This window comes from Dermacentor silvarum, chromosome 1 (assembly GCF_013339745.2).
Source record: "Dermacentor silvarum isolate Dsil-2018 chromosome 1, BIME_Dsil_1.4, whole genome shotgun sequence".
Taxonomy (NCBI): domain Eukaryota; kingdom Metazoa; phylum Arthropoda; class Arachnida; order Ixodida; family Ixodidae; genus Dermacentor; species Dermacentor silvarum.
Window position 1 is genome coordinate 45,226,258 of NC_051154.1, and position 24,428 is coordinate 45,250,685.

Sequence of the window (24,428 nt, forward strand, 5' to 3'; positions counted from 1 at the left end):
CTTAAACATCGCTTATGCATTGAAGCACAAAAGAGCCGTTTGTGCTGGCATCGCTTTCACGTTGTCCCGATACTATAAAAGGGTCCCAGAAAACATTCTTCGAGGTAGGTTTGAAACGATCCGCATTTTAATGAAGAAGTCTTAGTTTAGGATGGCTACGAGAAATTTGGGACGCCTAACGTATGCGACAAAAAACGCCAAACGCATGCGCCTCTCGTGAATAGAGTTATATGGCAACAAATGGGCTTCGCCTTTCCTTGCGTCTTCATGCTAGCCCAAAAAAGAAAAAAATATTATTTCGAAAAGCAGCAACCGCAAAGGGAAAAAAAAAAATAAAACATATCCATCAAAAGGTTTAGCTACCGTCTGTCGCATATGTTTCGCCAGTTTCAATAAAGTACCCGGAACACTGCCTGTACAAAAATACATTTTATACAAGCTTTTCCGCAAAAGCAAATGCACACGCTGCATTTCCGGCAACGAAGCGAAGACGACGAAGATCGCGCGCGACCTGCGAGGCGCTGGCAGCGAGAGTATCTGACGTGGCTCTTTCTCAAGCGTCCAGTGACTCCAGTCCGCCATAAGGGAACGCATCGTCAGCAGCAGTGTCAACCACGGCGGAGCGGGCTGCAGGGAGACAACTGACGAGCTGCCGCATTCCTTCCCCGAAGAGACTGTTCTCGACCAGAAGGCTACTGGACAACATGGACCGCAGCATGCCGAGGCGGGCGGCGCTACAGCTCGGAGACGCAGCGGGACGCCAACTTCGGCTGGCGGAGGATGGCTGGACGCGACGCGGCGACCTGACTTTGTGCAAGGCGACCACCACGCAGCTGAACATCCTGCGCAGCAACGGTCTACGCGGCATCTGGCACAACACAGCGGATCACGCCGTCTGCACTACAGACATCCCGCTGCTGCTCGGTGAGGTGCCCGCTACGAAACGCACGCTCAAGGCGATCCTGCTGACGAATCCTACGCTGGGAGCATCTTCGCAATACTCCGCTCCAAGCATGTGTGCGACAGCGAGCAGTCCTGAACTGCAGTTACTTCCCGAGCCAAAGGACTGACCCGACCAGGGTGGTCCACGACTGAAGCTGTGTAGCCCATCAATGTGCGTGGATGATGTTCCGCCGCAAGCGCTACGAACGCTTATTAACGTTTCTGTGTTGAACGAAAATAATAATTAGTGAATACGCTTTTTTTATTTACATTACAAAGCCCGCATTTTTTACGCCCGGGCAACTATGACCTCAAAATAAAAACGTATTTGAATTGCGTAAAATGTCCCACTCAAATGTATTCGTCTACGTGCATGACTGCCATCTTTCCCTCTATTTATGCGATAATAAATGGCTGCAGGCTGCGTTGTATTAAATCACGTACGCAATGAAGAATGCCAACGTATTGCTATAAACCACACGCAGCGACATTTACTGGTATGCGGACGTTTCTGGTAGATATAGTGTATTGATTGCTGTGTTTGTGCGGATGCCTTACTCTGCAAAAACAGTTTGCTTCGCGCTAGACATGACCACTCAACCCACCGCGGTGGCTGTGCACAACTGCTGGTAACCAGAAGCTCACGATGTTCAATCTCACTCACGAATGCGCCTTCAGATTGGAAAGGAAATTTGCGTGCACAGGAGAGCCCACGGCAGCGAATCTATATGAATAATTTTGACTATATACCTAGGGTTCTTTAACGTGCACCCAATGAATGGTCCACGGTCGTTCATGCAACTCGCCCACATTAGAGCTAAACGCAAAATTAAATAGTTATTGCTCGTTCGCCGTCTTGGTAACACTCATAACTAGCAGTAACCAACTAATTTTCGACATGCGGGGGGGGGGGGGGGGTGCGCAAGCCTTCATCTTAATTTGCACCCTCCCCCCACTCTCTCTCCCTATATATATATATATATATATATATATATATATATATATATACCTTTATGCTTCAATGCCGTACACGATGTTTTGTTAAGAAAGTAACTGGAACGCCAATCCACACGGTTGGCGAATCATATCCCGAAACTGGTGTCCTCCGGAGAATTCGTTCCAAGTGGACCCGCCTTGCGAACTCCACGGCTAGAATTCTACATTGCAATATGGGCCATAAGGTAATTTTTCTGCCACTAAACTCCACCTCTTCGAGTAGATCAGCTGACAAACTAGAATTGTGTTGTCTGCCACAGGCAACCTTTAAAACTTGTAGGAATAGTTCGTAGTTCGTTTTGTGTGTGTGTGTGTGTGTGTGTGTGTGTGTGTGTGTGTGTGTGTGTGTGTGTTGTGTGTGTGTGTGTGTGTGTGTGTGTGTTGTGTGTGTGTGTGTGTGTGTGTGTGTTGTGTGTGTGTGTGTGTGTGTGTGTGTGTGTGTGTGTGTGTGTGTGTGTGTGTGTGTGTGGTGTGTGTTGTGTGTGTGTGTGTGTGTGTGTGTGTGTGTGGTGTGTGTGTGTGTGTGTGTGCGTGGCGTGCGTGCGTGCGTGCGTGCGTGCGTGCGTGCGTGCGTGCGTGCGTGCGTGCGCGTGCGTGCGCGTGCGTGCGTGCGTGGCGTGCGTGCGTGTGTGTGTGTGTGTGTGTGTGCGTGCGTGCGTGCGTGTGTGTGTGTGTGTGTGTGTGTGTGTGGTGTGTGTGTGTGTGTGTGTGTGTTGTGTGTGTGTGTGTGTGTGTTTATATAAATAAATAACATGAGGACAGCTTAGATTTCCCGTTTACATTCAGATTGAGAGCTTACAGCACGATTCAAAAAAGAACGCAAATAACTTAGTTTCCCTTGCACGAAAATGCACTTTCTCTATATTATCCCTAAAGGTTTCTAGTTCTTGACATTCGTGATAGGAGAACGAAATACTGTCGAAGGCGCTTGGCTGCATGTTGTTCACACGGCGATATCAATTACCCGAGGTGTATATACGTCAAATGAGAGGGTAGCAGTCGTCGTATAGGAGGTATAGAATGAAGGTTGTACAAGCCTACGCCCCAAGCTCTCGTCACGATGATGAAGAAATAGAACAGTTTTATTAAGATGTTGAATTAGTAATGAGAAAGGTGCAAACTCAGTATACTGTAGTCATGGGCAACTTCAATGCAAAAGTGGGGAAAAAGCAGGCTGGCGAGCAAGCAATCGGCAACTACGCCATCGATTCTAGGAACACAAGAGGAGAGATGTTGGCAGAATTCGTGGAAAGGAATAGGCTCCGAATAATGAATACCGTCTTCAGGAAGCCCAGCAACAGGAAGTGGACCTGGGCCGGTATTTTGTAGCGATGCCTTTATGTCATAATGACTTTCGCGCTTATCGCGCTTTGTCAGTGGTCAGGGCGACGGTCCGCTCGCGTTATCAACGTTGATATCGTGAGCGGACCGTCGCTTTTCTCGAACTGCTTAATTTTTCAGTCGCGCGACCGTGGTCGCAAAGCTGCTCAACCAATCAGCGCCGTGCCGAAAGTGATGTGTGTCGTCGTCCACGCCAAATGCAATGTCCGCGTCACGATATGCACGCTACAGGCCGGTAATTGGTGTCTTGTCTTGTGATTCTGGGACGCAGCAGTTGCAGCAACGTGTCGAATGCACGCGGTCGCATTGGCTGAAAGCTAAACAGCAGGAAAAGAAAGCACAACACAAACCCTTTTTCCAGCTGCCGTTCGTTGGATGAGCACGCCACCCAAAGGTGAACAGCGGGTGAACAGCTTTGCTTTAATATTATGCACCGAATAACACGCAATGCGAACTAGAAATTACAACTTGCTCTCGATAATACTCGTTGTCATGAGCACAAAGTTCGGGCAGGAGGCGGCTTGCGTGGCCGGTCACTTCACGCGAGCGGAGGCACGGGCGCACCCACGAGCGTCGCGTTTTCTTCGGAGGCTTCCGCGCTGCCACAGCTAACACCCCGGCGGAGCACATCAGCACAGGGACGACGTCTTCCTGTTCGCTCGAATAAAAATCCAGCCATAGCTCGAATCAAAATCCATGGCTGTTGCCGGAACGCGAAAACAATTTACACAGTGACAGCGAAGTGCGCGCTAACTGCGTATAGATCCCTAGAATTCTCGCTGAAGAACGAGAATGTCCGGGATTACGACTTGCAGGTCGCGCTCAGCCGGGCTTGCCGGTGTGAACATCAGTCGCCTTCGGTCGTTTTTTGTTCGCGAGTCGCAAATGGTCGCGCGACCTCCTCAAGTCGCCGGTGTGAATGAGCCTTTAGACTGGGAAGGCTTAGGAGTGAGAATCAACGGCGAATATCTCAGCAACCTTCGGTTTGCAGATGACATTGTCCTATTCAGCAACAATGGGGATGAATTATAGCAACTGATTGAGGACCTTAACCGAGAAAGTGTCAAGTGTCTAGAGAAAGCCTCTAGAGTCTGTAAAGGAGTATGTTTATCTAGGTCAATTACTCACAGGGGACCCTGATCATGAGAAAGAAATTTATAGAAGAATAAAATTGGGCTGGAGTGCACACGGCAGGCATCACCAAATCCTGACTATGAGATTACCACTGTCGTTGAAAAGAAAAGTGTACAATCATTGCATTCTACTGGTGCTAACATATGGGGCAAAAACTTGGACGTTAACAAACAAGCTCGAGAACAAGTTAAGGATCACACAAAGAGCGATGGAACGAAAAATGTTTGGCCTAAACCTTAAGAGCAGGAAGAGAGCGGTGTGGATCAGAGAACAAACGGGGATGGCCGATATTCTAGTTGACATTAAGCTGAAAAAGTCGAGCTGGGCAGGCCATGTAATCGTAGGATGGATAACCGGTGGACCATTAGGGTTACTGAATGGATACCAAGAGAAGCGAAGCGCATCTGAGGACGGCAGAAAACTAGGTGGAGTGATTAAGATATGAAATTCGCACGCGCAAGTTGGAATCAGCTAGCGGAAGACAGGGATAATTGGAGATCGCAGGGAGAGGCCTTCGTCCTGCAGTGGATATAAATATAGGCTGATGATGATGATGGTGGTGATATAGGTCAAATGCTATGTATGCTTCTGCTCTTCGTCTACCTGAAAGCCGCCGTGAAGTAATGATTCACGGCGCAATTCTGAAACAAAACTTGGCCCCAGCTGATGTTTTGTTGGATAGGCCAGATGTGCATCCGACAGTGCCCTGTTTCGAACGAGAGTGTATGTGTATTGGGGAGAGGGGGATCGAATGTTTTACTTTGCCCCCTTTTCTGACAGCGAGTGCAGGAAAGAGGTGGGGTCAGGATGCCCCCCTCCCCTGCCCCATGTCTTTATTTTGGATAATTAAATTGCTTTATTATGATTTTATGGGTCCTCCCCTCACAAATTATGGTGCCAGCGAAAATCTCAATCTCAGACAACCGTCGCTGGTACAACTGGCATTGGGGGCGAGGATTTACGGAGTCGCCATCTGTCGGAAGCGCCTCGCTTGCGTAGTGCGAGGGATAACGCCGCGCGCTACTAATTGGTTTGGCCCCTGTCGGCGCTCAATAAAAAACACCACACGGAAGCCCCCTCCTGGCCATTTGTGTAAGCACTCTCACAACGAGGGAAGTTTCTAACTTTCAAAATAATAATCTTGGACAAATAGAAAGCGCAGAATAGTTTACAGGCGCTGTCTCTTTACAGAATACGTACAATGAACGCCCATTGCGCGCGGTCGCAGTGATGGAGTGCCCCGAACCAGCTTCTTGCGTGAAAGGTAGGCAATCGCCGAAAGCAGACTATGTAAAATATGTTCTGATAGTGTGCTGTCTGTATAACCAAATGGAGCATAACATAATGAAGCCTCAATGCAGTGATCGTACGATTTCGCAGCGACCGACTGCGCGTCTGCAAGCATGTCCGCGCACAATGTTTCGTTTTCCGCACCGTGCCGCAGCATATGGACATTTGACAGTACACAAGCAACCATTGTTGCGTGGACGGTACCAGAGCTGTTCAAAAGTAAGTTCGTTATAACTAGGGACTTCGACGCTATACGGCGTCTCGTGATGAGCCATCGCGACGATTCAATATTTTTTTTCTAATTCTTGCAGGAACGCTGCTCGCGTTGGAGTGAGCGGACGCGCGTCGTGTCGGCTCCGGTTCAACGAATGCTTTTGCAGCGGAAATCACTCGATGCATACAAGAATTTCGTATCCACAGATTCAGCTCGTCACCAGGAATCACTCGGCACCAAGTTCAAGGTGGGGGCTCGATTTTTCGCAAATTTACGGCCCTTTTCAAGTCACACACACCGGCGTGAGAGCTAGGCCTAACACCTGCCGGCCGCCGCCGCCGCTGGCGGAAACCAAGGAACGGCAGACGCCGCGATCGATATGCCCGATTTACTGACAAGAATGGAGGTCTCTGTGGATGGAGAAGTCGTTCCCACGAAGAATTTGAAGAAAGCGCTGGATGGAGAACCGTAAGATCAAGTATAAGTTAACCCGCGACAAACCGCTGGACCCCAGCGCGGAGCCCCATCGAGGCAATAGCAGCAAGAAACAACGCGAGGAACGCCTGCGACAAATAGCAAGATCAAGCCGCATGCCTCAACTACACCGACGCGATCAAAAGATCATCATTCGACCAAGAGGAAGCCTCCGAGTCGCCGACCATGGAGCGGCCCGACTAGCGACCAGTATTTACCACGCCGCCGAGAGAAACCCAAGACGAGGACACCATCTGTACCAATTTTCAACAGAACATCATCGTAGTAAGCACACCCATCGAGGCACATGCTGACAAATACCAGAACATCTACCGCATCAATATCGGCAACCAAGCGTTCGAGACCAGCGCCTACGAAGCAACGCCCGACTGTACGTCCAAAGGAGTAATCCGCGGTATCCCGCTGGAAGACACTGCCCGGGATATCACAGCTAACGTCATTGCGCCAAGGAATCCAACGGCCATCGCTGCAAAACGCCTCAGTAACACAATGACGGTGATCGTCCTGTTCAACGGCCTCCGAGTACCAACGTACGTCCGCTACGGCGGAACCCTGCTACGGTGCTCCCTCTACCGCAAGTAGATAGACACGTGCTGTCAGTGCGGTCGCCTGGGGCATCGCGCATTTTTTTAGATGCGAAGCAGCTTATGGCGGGGGCTTTGTCCGTCCCTCCCGCGGCGTCCCACACCCCCACAGCGCAGGCGCGTCCACTCCCCCTATTTCTCCTCTCCTACGCTCCCCCCTTTCTCTCCTCTAGGAATCCTCTACTGTACGGAGCGGCGCCCGCGTCCAACACCCCCACAGGCGCATGCGCGTCCCCTCCCCCTCTTTCTCCTCCCCTACGCTCCCCCCTTTCTCTCTCTAGGTATCCGGAGCGGCGCGCACGACAGGTGGTGCGACAGCTGCATACTCCGCTGGGGGCGCCACGGTAGTTCCGCGGTATGAAAATGACGGAGCGGGCGCGCCTCATTCTCTCTCCTTTGCAGCGCCGCGATGAGCGCTCGGGCCGCTGCCGCGAAACCATCTCCCGCTCAAGCTAACCATCTCCCCGCTGCTTCGCATCCACACATGGTTCCCTTTAGCGGGAGATGGAGTAATTTCAAAAAAAATTAAATTCCGTAAAACTTGAAAATGAATACCCTATATTAAACAGGGTGTTTGATCGAAGGCTTTGAAAAATTTTTAAAGCTTGCCTGTGGCAGATAGCACAATTCTAGTTCACGAGCTGGTCTAGTCGAAGAGGCGGACACCACTTGCGCAAAAAATTGAACAGCATACTCGACTAATTACCAAAAATTCACTCATTAGGCTTTAACTACTTACCTTATGGCCCATATCGCCATTTACAAATTCTAGCCTTGGAGTTCGCAAGGCGGATCTACTTGGAACGAATTCTTAGGATGAGACCAGCTTCGAGATATTAAATCCCGAACCTTGCGGAGAAATCATTGACGTTCCAGTTATTTTCTTAACAAAACATCGCTTTATGCATTGAAGCACAAAAGAGCCGTTTGTGCTGGCATCGCTTTCACGTATTCCCGATACTATAAAAGGGTCCCAGAAAACATTCTTCCAGGTAGGTTTTGAAACGATCCGCATTTTAATGAAGAAATCATAGTTTACGATGGTTACGAGAAATTGGGACGCCTAACATATGCGACAAAAACGGCAAAACGCATGCGCCTCTCGTGAATAGAGTTATATGGCAATAAATGGGCTTCGCCTTTCCTTGCGTCTTCATGCTAGCCCAAGAAAGTAAAATATTATTTCGAAAAGCAGCAACCGCAAAGGAAAAAAAAAACATATCCATCAAAAGGTTCAGCTACCGTCAGTCGCATATGTTTCGCCAGTTTGAATAAAGTACCCACAACTCTGCTTGTTAAAAAAATACATTTTATACAAGCTTTTCCGCAAAAGCAAATGCACACGCTGCATTTCCGGCTACGAAGCGAAGACGACGAAGATCGCGCGCGACCTGCGATGCGCTGGCAGCGAGACTGTATGACGTGGCTCGTTCTGAATCGTCCTGACTTTCCAGTCCGCCATAGGGAACGCATCGTCAGCAGCAGTGTCAACCACGGCGGAGCGGGCTGCAGGGAGACAACTGACGAGCTGCCGCATTCCTTCCCCGAAGAGACTGTTCTCGACCAGAAGGCTACTGGACAACATGGACCGCAGCATGCCGAGGCGGGCGGCGCTACAGCTCGACGACGCAGCGGGACGCCAACTTTGGCTGGCGGAGGATGGCTGGACGCGACGCGGCGACCTGACTTTGTGCACGGCGACCACCACGCAGCTGAACATCCAGCGCAGCAACGGTCTACGCGGCATCTGGCAGAACACAACGGACCACGCCGTCTGCACTACCGACATCCCGCTGCTGCTCGGTGAGGTGCCCGCTACGAAACGCACGCTCAAGGCGATCCTGCTGACGAACCCTACGCTGGGCGCAGCTTGGCAATACTCCGCTCCAAGCATGTGTGCGACGGCGGGCAGTCCTGAACTGCAGTTACTTCCAGAGCCGAAGGACTGACCCGACCAGGGTGGTCCTTGACTACAACGTGTTTTGCCCATCAGTGTCTGTGGGTGATTTTCCGCCGTCAGCGCAACGCACACTTATTAGCGTTGCCGTGGTTAAACCAAAATAATCATTAGTGAATACGTTTACTTATTTCCGTTCCAAAGCCCGCATTTTTTACGCCCGGGCAACTATGACCTCACAATAAAAGCTTATTTGAATGCGTAAATTGTCCCACTCAAATGTATTCGTCTACGTGCATGAACTGCCTCTTTCCCTCTATTTATGCGATAATAAATGGCTGCAGGCTGCGTTGTATTAAATCACGTACGCAATGAAGAATGCCAACGTATTGCTATAAACCACACGCAGCGACACTTTACTGGTATTGCGGCGTTCTGGTAGATATAGTGTATTGATTGCTGGTTTGTGCGGGTGCCTTACTCTGCAAAAACAGTTTGCTTCGCGCTAGACATGACCACTCAACCCACCGCGGTGGCTGTGCACAACTGCTGGTAACCAGAAGCTCACGATGTTGAATCTCACTCACGAATGCGCCTTCAGATTGGAAAGGAAGTTTGCGTGCACAGGGAGAGCCCACGGCAGCGAATCTATATGAATAATTTTGACTATATACCTGGGGTTCTTTAACGTGCACCCAATGAATGGTCCACGGTGGGTCATGCATCTCGCCCACATTAGGGCTAAACGCAAAATTAAATAGTTATTGCTCGTTCGCCGTCTTGCACTCCTAGCTAGCAGTAACCAACTGATTTTCGACATGCGGGGGGGGGGGGGGGGCGCAAGCTTTCATCTTAATTTTCACCCTCCCCCTCTCTCTCGCTCTCTCTCTCTCTCTCTCTCTCTATATATATATATATATATATATATATATATATATATATATATATATATATTACTTTTGTGCTTCAATGCCGAGCACGACGCTTGGTAAGAAAGTAACTGGAACGCCAATCCACACAGGTGGCGAATAATATATCCCGCAACTGGTGTCCTCCCGAGACTTCGTTCCAAGTGGACCCGCCTTGCGAACTCCACGGCTAGAATTTGTAAATTGCAATGTGGGCCATGAGGTAATTAGTTAACAATTTAATGAGTGCACCTTTGTTAATTAGTCAATCATGCATTTCAGTTTTTTGTGCCACTAATGTCCACCTCTTCGAGTAGATCAGCTCATGAACTAGAATTGTGTGGTCTGCCACAGGCAACCTTTGAAACGTGTTGAAAGAGTTCGCAGAAACACACACACACACACACACACACACACACACACACACACACACGCTGATTCGTGTAAGCAGAGAGCACTTTCTGCAACCGCTGTCGCGCGTGGGGCCCCGCATACGAAGGGAGGATACCGTTACGCGCCGTTCTATATCGGCGGAAACACTACTGCAGGTCACACTGTGGTACCTTGCTTCAGATAAGTGTCACACGTTTCCAAGTTATTACGGAGAGCGCCGTGGTAAATGTATATCGGTTGAAAACCGAGCTTGGTGCTGATCGAAGGCCGCTACACAAGTGTCTTCAAGCGCGCTCGTGTGGTAGCGTGTAAGCTCAATCGCGCCTGCAATATCCAATGCAGATCCGGAGGGTTCACGTGGAATGTATATCACGAGTGCACACAAGTTTTGTATGGCCGTGCTGTCGGCAGCGACTTTCTTCATAAACATGCATGAGATAATATTGATCTGTTTACACTTAACTTCACCACTGAGTGTGATTGGTTTTTCGCTGATACTGTATTCATTTACTGCTCTGAAACAACCAGGTATCAGATGTATTTGTACACGTCCTACTTTTTTGTAGTTTGCTAGCGAGCAATTGACTGAGATTTCTTTTTTTCTTATTTCTTTCTTTTTTGCATTGCAGCCCTGATTGTGACGGTGTCCGCATACTCTGCACGGCTGAGGTCCCACAAAGTGGGAAACTCTTTCACGATGAAATAAAAGGCGGCGTCATCGCACAAATTCATTGTTCAATAGAAGTGAAATGACACCAGGAGCTATGAAGCACTGAAACCAGGCGCCAGCAAACAAAGGACTGATGCTGACTGCACTGTGGCTGTCCTGGAGCAGGAGAGAAGCGTACTGGTTGCCAGACACTGCGTGTTTATAAGTTAAAGCGGCGGCTTAACCCCGCCAAAATCTGGATGTGAAAAACGGCTTGGCGTTATCCGTCCGCGCGGCTTACGGAAGAGGCGGCAGAAAGAGCTAGGCGGCAGAAATTACGCATTCGATTGTTTTCTTTAATATATGATAATTGCTGGTGCCCACTGGTTTTGAGGCTACTCCTTTTCGGCCGTAAAGGAGATCGGCGAACTCCCCCCTCTTCCAGAACAGACCGCTTCTGAAAAAGAGATCGCTCCCTGTCGTGTGTCTGCGGGCGAAACTCTTTTTCGGGAGCAGTCTTTTTTGCTCAAAAGACTTTCGAGTGCCCGTGTGACAGGGGTATAAGATATATTAAGAAAATAAGCGAATGCTTAATTTTCTGTCACCTAGGCTCATCTTAAAAAATAACTTTATGTCTCGCAGAAGGTGTAGTAAACCCAGTAATGCTCATTTTCTTCTGTACTCTCGTAAGCAGGTCGAAGGGGCTGGGGATGTCACGTGATGACGCTCTTTAAACTACCACAATAAATCTTTATATTAACATTTCTCATGTTAAATTTATTTGAAAAACGTGTAAACAATAAGTTTTCACTTTGTATTTCGAGATACATAAGTTTTTTTGTGTTTTTTTCCCGATATTGTTTCGAACCATGGAGGTAGAAAAATCTTTTTTTTTTTCCTTCCCCCATGTTTCGAACGCTAGCGCACGCTTTCGGTAGATATGCATCTTTTCCCACCCTGAACCTCTACTACTCCAGAAGGAAACACTAAAAGGAGATCGTCGGCGCCGTGTGTCTGCTGCGCAACACCTCTTCATTCAAAAGTATTTCAACTTGGTAAAAGACCGCTTGCGTAAAAGAGTTTTTGCGTGCTCGTGTGACAGAGCTATAAGTGCGTTTCAAAAGTCAAGGATGGCTATACACGTGAAAATGAATGTGTGACCAGGCTACACACACTCGCATAGCAATAGCTTGTTCGCTGCGTCTTTGCGCTAGAAAACTCAATGCGCGCAAAAAACGCGTAATGCTTTTTTTTTTTTTTTTCGAAGCTTTCGTCGCCTGCTTCCCCTCAACGAGAGTGTTGCATTTCCCACGGCAAGTGCATGGGCCGCTGTGTCTTCCGCTGTGTGCGAGCGTGCAGCCGTCATTTGCCTTTACGTCAACAGATTCAGAATTGTACAGAATATTTCACCGCAAAGCATAGATATGGTATGTGTATGCAGTTTTAAGTAGTACGTGCAACTCATTTACTGCTTCACTTACGCCGGCGCGAACAGGAAGCAGCCTCGTACCTCACAGAATCTCGACTGATCGGTCGAGATTCTGTGAGAACAATTAACAAATGAAATAATGGTTGCCATCACTACTCCTCTAAACATCCACCGTGAAATTCAAGTCCGCCCGAAGACGTTCTCTTTGTTCTCTACTGGGAACGTAGACGGCTTCAGCTAAATGTGTAGCATTAACCACAGGAGCCTGCTGAAAATCAAGCAAGAAAGTTAAGTGAAATTATTCCGGGATTGAGATTTTTCGAACAGTCGTAAAAACACAGTTCTTGATTGTTAAATGTAGGGGCTTAACGCCCCAAAACTACGATATGATTATGAGAGACGCCGTAGTGGAGGGCTCCGGAAATTTCGACCACCTAGCTGGGGTCTTTAACCTGCACCTAAATCTATGTAAACGTGCCTCTAGCATTTTCGCCCCCATCTAAAATGCGGCCGCCGCATTTGTTGCATTTGTTGATTCATTTGTGATTCATTTGTTGATTCATTTGTTGCTTCAGAATGCGGCGGCTGCAATGCGGCGGCCGCATTCTCGCCCAAAACCTCACAATTTAAGTGCCAAAGCCGTGACAAACACCGCGACACGTTTTTCCATGCGCAAACATGATTCACTCTAAATTACCAACACAAACGGAAGCGCCCTGGCCAGGAATGAAATTGTGATAGTAGCACCCGATTCTTGAATCATGTCAGCGCGAAGCGACGAGAAAATATGGTGGGTAAATAAGGGGGGGGGGGGGGGGGGGGGTGCGCAAAAATTGCAACCCATCCCCTCCCCTGGCTACGCCCCTGTACATGATTAATCAGCCTACCTAATAATCAGGATCTGCAGCGCTGCTGATAAGCAGGGGCTCGTGATATTTCACTCGCACTCACGAATGCCGCCGTCAGATTGGGTAAAGTAATCAAGTTTGCGTGTACAGAGAGTCCACGACAGCGAATCACAGGTGTCCCAAATAATTGGAGAATCCTACAGAACAGCGTGCCTTTCTATTAATAAACCAAGGAATCCGAGTTCGCAGGAAGGCGGAGGCTTGAAGTGACATGAGCAGTAGCCGAACAAGGAATGTCGCTGGAACCAACGTTTCGACGAGGCGACCTGTCTTCGTCGCCTGCCGTGGTGGCGTAGTGGCTTTGGCGTTGCGCTGCCAAGCCCGAGGGCGCGGGATCGAATCCCGCGGCCACGGCGGCCGCACTTCGATGGGAGCTAAATGCGGAAACACCCGCGTACCGTGCAAATAACCACAGGTGGTCGAAATCACTACGGCGTGCCTCATATTGTGGTTTTGACATGCAAACCCCATTTATTGTACGGGTAGGTCACTCTCCGCCATCCTTAATAGGGGAGGAGGAGTGCTTTGTATTTTTCTTTCTTTTTTTTTTGCGCTTTGACATCAGTTACTCTACAGTACGCACCAACTTATTCTCCTGTACTCCTGTTCGACTACTGCTCATGAATTGTGGATGTAGGACAAATATTACAGAAGGGATAAAGCCTTCGGCCAGGTAAGAGACGTTCGTCGATAAACACTTCTGATAATGTAGTGCAGTCCCAATGTATTGCAGCGGTCAGGGAAAACTATTTCCGTGAAATTTATTTTAATTTTTTGTTTTTTCATTATTATGTCCCAATTAAAAATATTAAAAATTTAGGGATTTTAAAAACAGGATTTTAAAAATAGCCTGTGGCAGATAGCACAATTCTAGTCCTTGAGCTCGATTCCTCAAAGAGGCGGACGTTACTTGCACAAGAAATCGAAATACATAATCGACAAATTAATACACGAACGTTTCCAATTCTTTAGTTTACGAGACATATTGCAATTTACGAATTGCAACCGGCACATACGCAAGGCGTAGCCAGTTGGATCGAATTTCATTCCCAAAGTGCGCCACGAAATACGTGGGCGTTCAGTTACATTCGTGCTTCACTGCATAAAGCACGTTTTCTTTTAAAAAATAATGGAACAACAGTGTCTTCTTATCGCAAGTTTATTTTTATCGCAAGTTTATATCTCGAAGCATAATCGCCGACTTCTGTTGCCGACTTCAGAACCGGAGTTCTGTTGCCCTCATCATTTGAGGTTTCTTTTAAGTTGCCTCTACATTTTCACTTAATATTTTATTGAGGCTAACAGCTTACTGCATGATTGTTGGCACGGACGTACACGACTTTAATTCATACTTTCGCGTTATTTCTACCAATCCCGACAATGGGAAGACAAGCGCATTAGAAGCACCTGCGGCGGCTGCCTCCATGCACAGACGCAATTAATATAATAAAATAAATACACAGGACAAACTTTCATATATTTTTACAGAGAAGGAGGTAGCCAACTAACAATTATTTCTAATGGTGTGGATAGCCTATGCCTATAGAATGAATATACGTTGCTATATGTTCACCTCGCTTCAATTTGCCTTGCGTGCTTTTCTGACCCTCAAAAAAAAAAAAAAAAAAAAAAAAAAAAAAAAAAAACCACCTGCAGACTTCAGTGACCCCTTCGGCAGAGTCTTTTATCAACGGCGTGTGAAATAAACGTGAATGATATGCGTCTCAGTATTGCATCTTTTTCCAGTAGGCAATTCATGATTCATGTAAAAAAAACTTCTTTTGCGGCAGGTATCCCTGTTATTCAACATGATCTGCATAGTCCTCACATCGAACACCTATTCCTCGAATTAATTCCCAATCGTAAACGGAAAGAATGCATCTTCCTTCTGAACATTTACAATAGCCCCAAGGAACAAAGCAAAGTGTCGCTTCTTCAACCTCTTTAAGAAGGCTCTTCACGTAGCTGGAACGCCACCCCTCCTCATCGGCGGCGATTTCAACCTCGCCCATGCAGGCTGGGGTTACGTTCGCACGGAAGCTGCAGCTCGCAATCTCTGGCAAGATTACAACGACTTAGGCCTCACCCTTATCACGGATCCCTCCTTTCCCACACGCCTCGGTACCTCCACTACCCGGGACTCTACCCCCCGACCTCACCTTCATCAAACATATCAACAATGCACAATGAACCAATATACAGCAAGACCTGGGCAGCGACCATTATATCCTTGCTATATTTTTACCCCAACTCGCTGCCATCCCTGCCCCCACTAAAGAATTCGCCATTACCGACTGGGATGTTTTTCGTAAGATACGCATTGGTGCTGCCTCAGCAGAAGGCATTGCCGACATCACACCTGGATGCAAGCGCTACGCACTGACGTCAAACGGCTACTCGGGTGGTACTACAGATGCCCCAGTTGAACGCATGTATAGCCGCCTCGCCCCATTCTGGAGGTAAGGCTCCATCCTAGCTCGATGGAAGGGGCAGCGCCTAAACCGTCGCCTCAGAAGTGAGATCTCTAAAGTCAATACAGCCAACGAGGAGCATTGTCAACCATCAGCCGGCAACAGTGGACTGAGCTGTGTAACACGATGGATGGACAACTTCATCGCCCATCTACGTGGAAACTCCTCAGACACCTGCTTGACAATACTACCACCGGCACTGCCCAACAGGATCCGCTGCAGAAACCCTTTATACGGAGACCCTTAAGCAAGGTCCACAACGAGTGCTTGACTACCTCTGCACCAGATATATCTCCAGGGAACAAGTCAGTCCACACAGAAATTCATCGGTAATCCCAACCTACACTAGACGCCGATTTCAGCGCATCTGAAATACATGCTGCACTTAATTAACGGTCGTTTGCTCCAGGCCCAGACGGGTCACTAACTAAACCCTTCGCAATCTCGATGACGAGTCCCGTGTCCCATCTAACTGACTACTGTTATGATCGGCTTGGAATGTACCTGTCAAATGTGGTAATCAAGCTCGCGCGCCTTTCCCGTGACGAGATATCCCTTTCATCCCCGAGAGAGCGTCTGACCTCTACGGAGCAGACGAAAACAGCGAGCTACCAAGAAGGAAGACCCGAGGGAGAGGAGGTCGCCAACTTGACCGCCCGACAGAGGTCTGACACTTCCACAAGTTCCCCGAAGGATTCATCGGCAGGTTATGCCGGAATCTGTATCTCTCCAATGTGGGAAGCAAGCCCCAGCGCTTTTCCCGTGACGAGATAATCCCCTTCAGCCCCGAGAGAGCTCTCACCTCTACGGAGCAGACGAAAACGGCGAGCTACCAAGAAGGGGACCCGAGGGCGAGGAGGTCGTCAACTTGACCACCAGAGAGGACTTCCCCGAAGGAAATGCCGGCCACCATGAGGGGATTTAAGGCCGTCCTGGCCCCCGTGTTAATCAGAACCGCTCGAGACTCGGATAGAGTCAAAACCATGTACCAATGAAGTGAATACAATCTTTTCTATTTTTCATCATCACGATGCCCGCCTTCATCGTCGTCTCCTGATTCCTGCGGTGACGACCCACCTCACCCGGTCGAGATTATATCACTACATCAACGATTGCTGGCGCAATGGCGCCATCCCAGCTGCCTGGAAGACTGCCAACGTTATCCTAATCCCAAAGCCTGGCAAACCATCTAGCCTCAACAACCTAAGGCCTATCTCCCTCACTTCATGCGTAGGCAAAGTGATGGAACACGCCTTCTTAGCACGAATCAACACACACCTCGAAGAAGACAACTCTATCTACCCACACCATCATTGGATTTCGCCCTCACCTTTCTACTCAAGACGCTATGTTGCAGCTCAAACATCAAGTACTAAACGACCGTTCCCGTAACACGAAAGCCATCCTCGGACTCGACCTCACTCAAGCCTTTGACAGCATTCCCATGAAGCTATCCTTGACCAGGTCTCCCACCTCCACCTGGGAGAGCGATCCTACAATTATATCCGTGACTTCCTCTGCAATCGCACAGCCACCCTCTCGGCCGGGGATTACGATCAGACCAGCTTCCCCTTGGCAGCAAAGGCACCCTGCAAGGTTCAGTATCTCTCCCATGCTTTTTAACTTAGTCATGATTGGCCTTGCCCAGCAACTACAACGAGTCGACAATATCAACCATACCATCTACGCCGATGACATGAACATCTGGGCGTACCGAGGCAGCGATGGTCAAGTGGAGTCAGCCCTACAAACGGGCGATTGACACGGTTGAAGCCTATCTCTAAGGGACCGGACTGCGCTGTTCGCCGGCTAAATCGGAGCTTCTCTCTACAAGCCCATCAGCGGGGACGCCCTCCAAACACCAATCTGAGCACCGACCCTGTGACTCTATCACCTTACGCCTTCAAGATGGCAGTCCTATACCACACGTCCCTAGTATCCGGGTCCTCGGTCTCACCATCTCTACCAACGGCTCCAATGCCTTGGCTCTCAACAAGATCTGCGCCCAATCTCAAAACACCCCTACGGCTTAAACGCATCTCCAACCGACGAGGGGACTCAAAGAAGAAAGCCTTCTCCGCCTCGTGCAGTCCTTTGTCATATGCCACATCACCTACGTTGCTGCGTACCTCAACTGGTACCGGGCTGACAAAACAAGCTCGACACCCTCATACGAGGGGTCTACAAGCAAGCACTTGGCCTCCCGCATTACACCAGTACTGAACTCTTCAACCAACTAGGAGTTCACAACACCCTTGCAGAACTCATTGAAGCACAACAACGCTCTCAGCTTGAACGGCTCACCCTTACTGAAACGGGACGCTTTTTCTATCTACGCTTGGCTTTACTTACCATCAGCAGCAGGGCCCCAAACAATCGATCCCGACTGACATCCGTAGCTGGATCCACACAGACCCATTCCTAGAAATATGCACCCTGAATATAACAGGGCCCGGCGCCAAGCTCGGGCCGGAGCAATCATAAAAGCCTTTGCTCGTGTACCTGGCGTTACATTTGTTGATGCAGCCCAATATTCCCATGGCACACGATTTGCGGCCGTCGCCATACGCGATGGAGTCCTACACCACGCCTCCAGCGTCATTACCCCCACTGCCGAAACGGCTGAAGAAGTGGCCATCGCCCTGGCCACTCTAGATCCCACCTGTCACACCATCGTGTGTGACTCTCGCTCAGCCGTCACTAACTTCAGCAAAGGCTGTATTTCTCCTCAAGCTCTTCGTATCCTCCGCGAGGCACCACACTCTAAGAAAGCATGATCTCCCTGACATGGATCCCGGCCCACGCGGGCACTGTCCACCCACACCTCCCCAACCTCAACGAGGCCCCCACTCCATTGCGCGAGGACTAGTCAACCGCGCCGGAGACACTGGAGACGAGTTGGACACCAGGACAGTCTGACTACTTACAACGATCTCGTTAAGGCATTTTACCTCAGTCGCCGAACCTTCCCCCACCTCACCCCAAGTTCAGCCGGGCGCAGGCTACCACTGCCTGCGTCTGCTACAAAAAATACGTACCCTTCACCCGCCCACCTCCACCTTATATTCCTGAAGTTTACAATACCCCAACTGCCGGTGCTGTGGCACTCACCCGGCTACGCTTCCGCATATGCTGTGGGATGCCCAGCACAGTACACACACATTAACACCACGACCCTCTCGTCGAGGTTGCGTAAGGCTCTGCGGAGCTCCGCCCTCGACGACCAAACCTGGGCGACCCAGCAAGCCCGTGAGGCGGCGGCGAGGCAAGCCCTCGACGTCCCTCATGGGAGGCTTAGGCCCGGCCATCTTAAAGTGCTACTACTAAGTGGTTCATTTGGAAGGAAGGGGTTGGCGCTATCTTCTGCAGCCCTTGAGGGAGCACGGCTCAGCGCCAACTTAAAGTGCTGCTTCCGCAATAAATGTTTACTCCTCCTCCTTGCGGCAGGTGTCCAATGGAATGAACACGAAGGAAGTCCGTGGAAGATGTGAACGTAGCAGATGTAGCATGTGAATTTTTGCTGGCGCTGCCAATGAAAAAAAAAAAAAAAATACGAAGAAGAAGAAGAAACAAGAAGAGTAAGAGAAAATAAGGAACCCTATAAACACAAAACGAGTAAACAATAAAACCCTTCACCACGTCCATTTCCAAAATTATAGAGACACGTGAACCGTTTCGCCTGACAACACCATTCAAACGACCCGCCTCGTTCGCGCTCCATTGTTTACCCACAGCGCCAAATGCACCACGACACCCAAGACCGCGGGCCCAGAGTGGTCGCAAATCATTTCAGACACATGCACTTATTTACGCCTGCAGCACTGCTTACTTATTTTACTTTTGCGGGAAAAGAAAAACGTAAGCACGAGTGATCACGCTGGACGATGCACGAAGAGCAAAATCGTCGGCAACTCTTGAGACAGGAAACACGCTACATAAAACGTGTTTCAACTTAAGAGTCAATAGTTTTAAACTTAATAAAAATAATTGTAAAAATTATTGTGAAAACAAACTGAAAAAAAATACAACTTTTGAGTGTGCTGTTGCCAGATTTTTACAAGTGCTGTGGTGGCCAGAACAACATGACTTACAACGAATAATAAGCACTCTTAACCAATATTGCTCTATTCCTTTGTTTATCAATTATAAAATGCAACGTAAAAGCTGTAGAAAGCTGCGCCTTGTTTAGTTTTTTTTATTTGCATCTCATTGTGGTCGACATTTTCTGCTTGTTTAGTGGACAGGGTGCTTAACTTTAGTGTCGTCAAAACTCTGCTAAACTACACTTGCCTTAACAGTCTTCAATAATATATCACTACACACATTAGTTGAGTTACTAATATTGTGCTTGTAAGGTTCATCTTTGTGTCTTATGTTAAACTTAACTTCGCTTAAATTGGTTTTTTCATTGTGGCCAGGTTTTTACAAACGTCACCATTGTGCCTCGACTTTTGTGTGTTAAACGAACAAAACAGTCTCGCTGCATTAATTTTTTAACCGCGGTATTTCTCAATTCGCAATTTTTTTACAATTCATAGCTTTTGGTTATTTATCCTGTACTTTAAAGACTACAACCATAGCATACAACTCACGCAGTGCTACGCGAAGTCCGCCACCGAAGCAAGCCCATCCGAACGAAGCTCGTAAAACGCTGGGAGTGAACATTTTGCAGCGACGTACAGGCAACGCTCGGCTAAATCACTCGTCTTTCCAGCACCAGTTGAAAGGTGGGACAGTCGGGCCGTACCTTACGCTTCTTGGCACTCGGCGTGCACACTGTCAGCGAGCCAGCTCCGAAATTTTGTCCACCCAAGAGCGGGTCAACTACTCCGGGTCACAGCAATGAGCAAGTTCGGACGCCCGAAACGCCGTCGGGTTCATGTGGCGTCCTTGTAACGCTACCCGTCTCACGCCACAAGCACACGTTGAAACTGGTAAAGTGTGTTTTGCCGTAGTCGGAAGCAGGAAAATGTGTTAGCGGTCGCGAACGACCAACGAGGGTGGACCGGACAGAAGGCCTTTGGAAACAACCAGCAACTAACAAATGCAGCTCTTCGTCCTTCCGGCGATAGACTGCGTAGTGATACGGCGGCTCCTTCTAACGTTTCAGCTATTCGATCAAGCGACTGCGCTGGGAAACATGCATACGCCTCGTTTGGAAACCTAAACTGTGACGCCGAGACCACTATGGTGTTGTGCAAGCCGTTCCACGCACTGTCGGGAGAGGCGCAGCCAACGTTTTTAGAAAAGTAATCTATAAACGTTGGGCGCAGCCGTAAGATACATCATGGCATCTCGAGGCGGACTAGATCGAATCGCGTAAAAGTGGGTGCACCCGCCGTGGTTGCTCAGTGGCCATGGTGTTGGGCTGCTGAGCGCGAGGTCGCGGGATCGAATCCCGGCCACGGCGGCCGCATTTCGATGGGGGCGAAATGCGAAAACACCCGTGTACTTAGATTTAGGTGCACGTTAAAGAACCCAGGTGGTCCAATCTCCGGAGTCCCCACTACGGCGTGCCTCATATCAGAACTGGTTTTGGCACGTAAAACCCCATAATTAATTTTTTTAAAGTGGGTGACTGGGCGTTGGTGACGTTACTCCTTTGAGCAGCAACAAAATCATAATCCAGCTGTATATGTGTGGGGGAGGGGCAGGGCTTCAGTGGAGGGGGGCCCTCATAGGGAGGCGACCAGCAGTATAGCGCGCGCTCACACACACAGGTGTGTGTCAGTGAAGCGTTTAATCACAGGGTCTGGCAGTGAAACTGGGCAAATAGAAGCAACTAAGAAAAATTCCACGATAGTACTGACGTTTCGGCGGGGACCGGCGTTCACTCCGACAGACCCCGGCCGAAGCGGCAGTAGCATCCTGCTATTTTTCCTACGTCTCTCTCTCTCTCTCTGACGACGTCTCGTTAGGAAAGTAACTGGAATGCCCATGCATTCCTCCGAAAGTTCGGGAATTAATATCTCGAAACTGGTATCATCCTGAGAATTCGCTCAAGTGATTGTAAATGCAATCTGGCGCATAACGTAATCAGTTAAAACTTATTAGTTAATTTTTGTCAATTATCAAATATGCATTTAAATTTTTTGTGCAAGTAATGTCCGCTTCTTCGAGTAGAGTAGCTCATGAACTAGAATTGTGCTATCTGCCACAGGCAACCTTAAAAAATTTTGAAAGTGTTCAATGAAACACCCTGTTTAATATAGGGTATTCGTTTTAAGTTTTACGGAATTAAAAAAAATTGCCTGTGGCAGGTAGCAAAATTCTTATCGTTAAGCTGGTTATTCGAAGAGGTGGATGTTAGTAGCACGAGAAATTGAAACACATATTCAACTAATTAACAAAATTGACAATGAACTTCTTAGTTACTTACTTTACAACAAATATTGCAATTTACGAATTGTAGCCTGTGAGTTTGCAACACGCATCCACTTGAAATGAATTTACAGGATGACATGAGTTTCGAGATATTATTCCCAAAGTGTGGGACGAAATACATGGGCATTCCATTTACTTTCATGCTTCAATGTATAAAATGGCATTTTGTTAAAAACGTAAGTGGAACAACAGTGCATCTTTACGGCGAGTTTGATGGCCATTTCTCCAAACTGCTGTCATTCTGGAAATTCATTCAAGTGGATACGCCTGACAAGCTCGCGGCTACAATTCGTAAATTGCAATATGTGCGTAAAGTAATTAACTAAGAATTTATTTAGTGTATCCTTGTTAATTAGGTTTATACATGCACGAAATGAAGGGAAATGAATACGGACATGGCGCCGGTGGATCAGAGCCTATAACCTCCACATTACGCGAGCATTGCACTACCAGTTGTGATATGGCAATGGCTATAAAAGTGAAGCACAAGATCAACACCAGCTGATGTCAAATTATTAGCCTATTCATCCATATAACGCCCAAGCTTGCATACGCATCCGTGTCTGGGACTTCCATACCAAACGGAACACCAACGATGATCCAACGAAAATCTTAGATTTATCTGTTCTAACTATCGTCACATGACTTTCCGACTCACTAATGAACCTTCACGGAAATAAAAAACATTGCAGTTACGAAAAAAATTTACAGATAAAATTCTTTTCCAATTGAAGCATCGCAAATTATTGCTTAATCCTGAACCTACGCAACACCACTGACATGTGATGAACTACAAGGCACCGGCACGAAGAATCACTAAGACCATATAGCACTAGAACTAACCTTTTCAAATTCTCGTTTTATCCATGCACAACTAACGACGAGTGCATGCACTACATCTGTCTCGCTGCACTGTATAAAAGTAATTGAAAGCCTTCACAATTATATCTCTGTATTATATTTTGTGTATTTAGCTTTATATATGGTGGTTGTATGTATTTTTATATATATATGTACATTTCTGGATACTGGGTTGTATTACTAATGTGAATTAGGAAATAATGTCTGTCTTTTTATCACTGTATGAAATATTTCCTACGTTTGTGTATTATTATTAGCTTTGAGTGCATTTTTTGCTCCTCCTGCTAAGGCCCACATTGGGCCCGCAGTGCCATGTAAATAAATAAAAAATAAAATAAAAGATTGCAGCAGTGGAGGAGGCAAGAAAGACAAAAAGCACGTTGGCAAGAAATTGCAGTTTCACCCGAAAGGCGAAGAAGCAGGGATTGCGATAGCAAATACTAAACAGCTATGAGAAGTAACGTTAGCATATGGGTTTGATGGGTGCTGTACTGGGCCTTCCTAGATCTAAATGTGTTTTCTAAAGGACAGATGGTTTTTACAACTCTTGCAAGTCACAGATGTTGTGTTTGGGATGTTCACTTTGTGTTCACTTTATGGACGGAAAAAGTCAACTTCAAGCAGAGTGGTGCAGCCACCTTTCTCTAGAATTAAACAAATCTTTATGGGTCTTTTGCAAATAAATAGATTATTCTGAGTGTATTTTGGGCATTTATTAGATGTGCCGATTCATCAAGCACTTAGAAAAAATGGCATTTTGAAAAAAAATTTTTTCCAAAATAACTTCGGAGGTAAAGGGTTCAAGATATGTGAACTGAAAGAAAATAAGTAGATCTGCAACACAGAACATTAGTTGCCTTGCTTCATTGACCTCAGCCACTACAATAACGTATTTTATGGTTTCACACCATAAAAGTGGACAAAAATGTATGCGTCTTTAGTATAATACAGCACTCATATGCAGACTAGACGAATGAAAATAAATGGTAACCTGAAGAAGTCAAGGTGAACCTTCACTAATTCACAAGCAGGCAGCTTCCATGCTCAGGAGGTTCATGAAACGCATGCTGTGCCAAGAATCTTACTCGAACAAGGGGAATGACCATCATGTGCAGTGCCTCGGCAAACGCATACAGCAGTACGACAATACAACTTTCCTGTTATTGTCATGTCACATCAACCGATTAATCGCAATTATATCATTAATCGAAAATTGAAAGTTACAATTGCCCTCCACAAGCACTACTGGTAATAAAATCACCTCCAGCACTTGTCGAAGGGGTACTACAGTCTAGAGTTGACCAGCCAAGAGGGGGTGAGCACTGACAACTTGCGCTTCCAAGTTCTTACCATGGTAATTATCTACATCGACGAAAGACCCGCCGCGATAGCTCAGTGGCTATGGCGTTGCGCTGCTGAGCTCGAGGTCATGGGTCGAACCGGGCCACAGCGTCCGCATTCCGATGGAGGCAAAATGCAAAAAATGCTCGTGCAACGATTGTTAAAATTAATCAGGGTCCCCCTCAACAGCG

General features: G+C 47.7%; 2 protein-coding genes across 4 annotated transcripts in view; both read left to right on the forward strand.

Moving 5' to 3' along the window:
* LOC125945533 (uncharacterized) overlaps positions 1-1,233 on the forward strand; it is a 107,182-nt gene extending 105,949 nt beyond the window's left edge. For both annotated transcript variants that reach the window (XR_007466974.1, XM_049667377.1), the window contains exon 2: positions 930-1,233. Coding sequence is in view for 1 of the 2 variants with exons in the window: in XM_049667377.1 (XP_049523334.1) it covers positions 930-1,070 (141 nt within the window). In the remaining variant the exon portion in view is untranslated. The remainder of the gene's footprint in view (positions 1-929) is intronic.
* Positions 1-24,428, forward strand: part of LOC125945535 (uncharacterized) — a 320,959-nt gene that overhangs the window by 292,713 nt on the left and 3,818 nt on the right. Inside the window, exon 1 of one of the 2 annotated variants that reach the window (XM_049667393.1) lies at positions 8,375-8,804. The exons of the other annotated variant lie outside the window; for it this stretch is intronic. Within the exon in view, the coding sequence (XP_049523350.1) occupies positions 8,580-8,804 (225 nt within the window). The 5' untranslated portion in view covers positions 8,375-8,579. Of the gene's footprint in view, positions 1-8,374; positions 8,805-24,428 lie in introns of those variants that run through there. 2 annotated transcript variants of the gene reach the window in all.